General features: G+C 48.9%; 1 protein-coding gene across 3 annotated transcripts in view; it reads right to left on the bottom strand.

Moving 5' to 3' along the window:
- The window catches only part of KIF13B (kinesin family member 13B), a 253808-nt gene extending 253270 nt beyond the window's left edge, over nt 1–538 (bottom strand). For all 3 annotated transcript variants that reach the window (XM_075341260.1, XM_075341261.1, XM_075341262.1), the window contains exon 1: nt 423–538. In XM_075341260.1, the coding sequence (XP_075197375.1) occupies nt 423–477 (55 nt within the window). In that variant the 5' untranslated portion in view covers nt 478–538. The remainder of the gene's footprint in view (nt 1–422) is intronic.
- Between the last annotated feature and the right edge of the window lie 5610 nt (nt 539–6148).

Below are 6148 nucleotides of genomic sequence, written 5' to 3'. Positions count from 1 at the left end.
ATGGAGGCTGTCAGTATATGGAGGCTGTCAGTATATGGAGGCTGTCAGTATATGGAGGCTGTCAGTATATGGAGGCTGTCAGTATATGGAGGCTGTCAAGTATATGGAGGCTGTCAGTATATGGAGGCTGTCAGTATATGGAGGCTGTCAGTATATGGAGGCTGTCAGTATATGGAGGCTGTCAGTATATGGAGGCTGTCAGTATATGGAGGCTGTCAGTATATGGAGGCTGTCAGTATATGGAGGCTGTCAGTATATGGAGGCTGTCAGTTTGCCGGCTGTCGGTATACGGAGGCTGTCAGTCCCTGGTGCCGCTACCTGGCAGTGTCTGGGAGTTTCGCAGTCTCTGGCGGAGTTCGCAGCAGTCGCCTCCCCGCCGCCAGCACACACCGGGCGGACTCCAGCCTCTCCCCGCCGCTCACCTCTCTTATTCATCGGCCGGATCCGCACGGCCACCTTCACCTTGGAATCGCCCATCCTGCGCTCTGCGAGCTCCCAGGACCTGCCCGGACCCCGCCGGCTTCCGTCTGTCGGCGAGGTGGGCGGGAACCAGGGGGCGTAGCTAGGGAGGCGCGACGTAATGACGTAAAAATTAAAGAGCGCCGATCTGGCATCACGTGGTGCGGAGCGGTTACCATGGAGACGGAACATCGCGCTTTCTTTCTTGTCCGGTTCATGTAGAGACCCCAGGAATACACAGAGAGCAAGAGTCACCCGTGTGTGAGACTAGTGCAGTAGCTGATCTAATCAACGAATCTCGCAGCTGCTTTCATTTTCCAGTCTGAAATGAAAGCTTTAATGTGATTGGTTGCCGTTATTGCAATCAAAACGACCGGAGTATATGAACCAATCACAAGAATGCTTTCATTTTCTAGTCAGAAATTATATCTGCGCTATGATTGGTTGCTATACTTGCCAAGACTGCCCATATCAGCCAATGGCTGCTTCATTTTCTACCAAGAAGTGAAAGCTGTAATGTAATTGGCTGGTGTGATTGTAAGCCGATTCAACCAACCAGGCGACATTTTAGCGGTGATTTGATTGGTTGCTATAGATGATGACTACTTTGGTAATCCATAGCAACCAATAGTTGTAAAGAGATATAGTGCTGGAATTATTTACACCCCTGGCTGATTTTATATATATAGATATATATATATATATATATTATATATATATATATATTATAATATATATATATATATATATATATATTTGCCTTATTCTGTCTGTCTGTCTGTCTGTCATGCTCCAAAATTGTGTCCTTACGGTAACACAAAGCGGATTGGCCGCTGGGGCTCGCCATGGCCCCGCCCCCCCCCACGGATTGGCCTCTAGGCCTGGCTCTCTGCAGGCCCCCGCCCCCCTCACGCAATGCACGCTCGCTCTGGCCCAACTGACACGGAGCTCCGACTCCCAGGTGAGTACACACACACACATCAGATCACACTCACTCTCACACACACCTCACACATGACATCCACACACTCACAACATCCTGGGATATCGCTTGCTTCTACACCGGCTCCGTCAGGATCCCAGCAGCGCCAGACATAACCTTGCGATGCTGGGATCTTGACGGAGCCCGTGAACGCTTGTAACCATTATACACATCGGGTAACTAAGGTCCCTTAGTTACCCGATGTGTATCATAGTTACCAGTGTACACCGGCTCCCGGTACACATGTGCAGGGAGCCGGCATTATACTCCTCTCCCCCCAGGACTACTCCTCCTATTACAGTCCTCCTATTATACTCCTCTCTGAGTATAATAGGAGAACTATTATAGCATGGAGATGTAGCACGATGGGGGGGTGCGCAGCATGGGGGATGTAGCACGATGGGGGATGCGCAGCATGGGGGATGTAGCACGATGGGGTGCGCAGCATGGGGGATGTAGCACGATGGGGAGTGCGCAGCATGGGGGATGTAGCACGATGGGGAGTGCGCAGCATGGGGGATGTAGCACAATGGGGGAGTGCGCAGCATGGGGGATGTAGCACGATGGGGAGTGCGCAGCATGGCGGATGTAGCATGATGGGGAGTGCGCAGCATGGCGGATGGAGCACGATGGCGGGTGCGCAGCATGGGGGATGTAGCACGATGGGGAGTGCGCAGCATGGGGGATGTAGCACGATGGGGGATGTAGCACGATGGGGGATGTAGCACGATGGGGGGTGCGCAGCATGGGGGATGTAGCACGATGGGGAGTGCGCAGCATGGGGGATGTAGCACGATGGGGAGTGCGCAGCATGGGGGATGTAGCACGATGGGGGATGTAGCACGATGGGGGATTTAGCACGATGGGGGGTGCGCTGCATGGGGGATGTAGCACGATGGGGCATTGCGCAGCATGGGGGATGTAGCACGATGGGGAGTGCGCAGCATGGGGGATGTAGCACGATGGGGCATTGCGCAGCATGGGGGATGTAGCACGATAGGGCATTGCGCAGCATGGGGGATGTAGCACGATGGGGGGTGCGCAGCATGGGGGATGTAGCACGATGGGGGGTGCGCAGCATGGGGGATGGAGCACGATGGGGAGTGCGCAGCATGGCGGATGGAGCACGATGGGGAGTGCGCAGCATGGGGGATGGCGCATGATGGGGAGTGCGCAGCATGGAGGATGGAGCACGATGGGGAGTGCGCAGCATGGGGGATGGAGCACGATGGGGGGTGCGCAGCATGGGGGATGGAGCACGATGGGGAATGCGCAGCATAGGGGATGGGGCATGATGGGGGGTGCACACCTCCCCCCAACACACACACACACACACAGGGAACCACAAACACCGCCATACACAGACACCCACACACACAGACAACGCTGCACACACACAACACCCAACACACAAACACCGCGGCATACATAAATATACGCACATACCGCACAACACACACATTGCACAAAACATACCTCCCCCCAAAACACACCACACCCACACAAACCGCGCAACACACACACACACAACGCGACAGACACACAGCGCTCCACAAACAACGCAACACACATACAACACCGCTCTCACCCCCCGCCACACCCAGAACATGTACAGCCCCTACACAAACACTTGGTAACTACACACAACAACATCTATATATATATCTATAACAAAAATCATACATGAACTACACAATACGTAATTTCTAGAATACCCGATGCGTAGAATCAGGCCACCTTCTAGTATATGTATATATATATATATATTATATATATATATATCAACTTCTCTACATGTGTGACAGCCATTCTGTTCCAGTGTCAGTTGAATTCCAACCAGAGTACAGACCTGCAGAGGGCGAAAGCGACTCTCCACAGACCGGGATGGCCGTCATCTTATTCGAATGTCACTCAGCAACCGCAGGATGACATCAAGTGACCTACAAAAGGAATGGCAGATGGCAGCTGGGGTGAAGTGCACAGCAAGAATAGTTCATAACAAGCTCCTAGAGGCAGGGCTCAAGTCATGTAAAGCTAGAAAAAAGCCTTTCATCAATGAGAAGCAAAGGCGAGGCAGGCTGAAGTTTGCCAAACACCATAAGGATTACATTGGGGCGGACACTGACAGCTTGGGGCCCATGTGCAAGAAATTGTACCTGGTCCCCCCCTTCTATGGCGGCATAATTATATATATATATATATATAGATAGATAGATAGATATATAAATAGATACACACACATTATCTATCTATCTATCTATCTATCTATCTATCTATCACTAAATCCACATATAACACATCACTACACCCCCCCACATACTACACCTGTAATATACTACATCACTACACCCCCCCATATACTACACCTGTAATATACTACACCTGTAATATACTACATCACTACACCCCCCCCATATACTACACCTGTAATATACTACACCTGTAATATACTACATCACTACACCCCCCCCATATACTACACCTGTAATATACTACACCTGTAATATACTACATCACTACACCCCCCCATATACTACACCTGTAATATACTACATCACTACACCCCCCCATATACTACACCTGTAATATACTACATCACTACACCGCCCCATATACTACATCACTACACCCCCCATATACTACACCTGTAATATACTACACCTGTAATATACTACATCACTACACCCCCCATATACTACACCTGTAATATACTGCATCACTACACCCCCCCCCATATACTACACCTGTAATATACTACATCACTACATCCCCATATACTACACCTGTAATATACTACATCACTACATCCCCATATACTACACCTGTAATATACTACATCACTACACCGCCCCATATACTACATCACTACACCCCCCATATACTACACCTGTAATATACTACACCTGTAATATACTACATCACTACACCCCCCCATATACTACACCTGTAATATACTGCATCACTACACCCCCCCCCATATACTACACCTGTAATATACTACATCACTACATCCCCATATACTACACCTGTAATATACTACATCACTACATCCCCATATACTACACCTGTAATATATTACATCACTACATCCCCATATACTACACCTGTAATATACTACATCACTACATCCCCATATACTACACCTGTAATATACTACATCACTACATCCCCATATACTACACCTGTAATATAGTAAATCCCCATATACTACATCACTGCACCCTCTATATACTACACATGTAATAAACTACATTACTACATCCCCATATACTACATCACTGCACCCCCTATATACTACACATGTAATAAACTACATTACTACATCCCCATAAATACTACACCACTAAACCCCTATATACTACACCTGTAAAGTGACATCACAACACCCCCATATACATCACTACACCCCCAATATTAGTCACCAGTAGCCCCCCCCCCCCCCCTCATTGTTATTAGTCACCACTTATCTCTCCCTCCTCAGGCACCTCCGTACGCGCCCCCGCCGAGCTAATTCTTCTCTTGTACGGGCCCAGGCTGTGCCGATGCTGTTCTTGTCGAAAACCCCGTCGTTGCTTCTCTCCGTGAAGGCCCCCACTTTGCCGCTTCTTCTCCTGCTGGCCTTTTGAAATGACACAAGCGCGCACAGTACTGACGACATCAGGGCACGCGTGTGTCACAGAGAAAGTGCCGAGGAGGGAACAGAGGATAGATTCCTGTGTTCCACTGCCTGCACTGGCTGTGCGGAGCTGCAGGATCGCTCCCTGCCCTGTAATGAGGGTGATCTGACCAGGGCCCCCCGGAGCCTGGAGCTTCGAACAACAGGTCCGATTGCCCTCATCACTGACCGGCGAGCAAGGGCCCCCTGAACCTTCAGGCCCCTGTTCACCGCACCGGCTGAACCGACGATATGTCGGCCACTGGATTAGACCATAGAGGACTGGAGTAAGGTAATCTTCTTTGATGAGTCTAATTTTCAGCTTTGCCCAACACCTGGTCGTCTAATGGTTAGACGGAGACCTGGAGAGGCGTACAAGCCACAGTGTCTTGCACCCACTGTGAAATTTGATGGAGGATCAGTGCTGATCTTGGGATGCTTCAGCAAGGCTGGAATTGGGCAGATTAATCTTTGTGAAGGATGTAGGGATCAATCCGCATACAAGGTTATCCTGGAAAATTAGTTGCTTCTTTCTGCTCAAGCAATGTTCCCCAACTCTGAGGACTTTTTTTCCAGCAGGACAATGCCCCATGCACAGCTAGGTCAATGAATGTGTGGATGAAGGACCACCACATCAAAACCCTGCCATGGCAATCCCAATCTCCAGACCTGAACCCCATTGAAAACCTTTGGAATGTAATCAAGAGGAAGATGGATAGTCATAAGCCATCAAACAAAGAAGACCTACTTACAGTTTTGCACCAGGAGTGGCATAAGGTCACCGAAAAGCAGTGTGACAGACTGGTGGAAAGCAGCCAAGACGCAGGAAAGCTGGGATTAAACATAATGGTTATTCCACAAAATATTGATTTCTGAATCTGCCTGAGATAAATCATTATTAGTATTGTTGTTTCTAAATGATTCTGAACTTGTTTTCTTTGCATTATTTGAGGTCTGAATACAATGCATTGTTGTGTTATTTTCACCATTTCTCATTTTCAGAAAATAAATACAAAATTTATTGCTTAGAAATTCGAAGACGTTGTCAGTAG

Source organism: Anomaloglossus baeobatrachus, chromosome 3, assembly GCF_048569485.1.
Source record: "Anomaloglossus baeobatrachus isolate aAnoBae1 chromosome 3, aAnoBae1.hap1, whole genome shotgun sequence".
NCBI classification, from domain to species: Eukaryota; Metazoa; Chordata; class Amphibia; order Anura; family Aromobatidae; genus Anomaloglossus; species Anomaloglossus baeobatrachus.
This window is presented reverse-complemented; position numbering and strand designations above follow the sequence as displayed.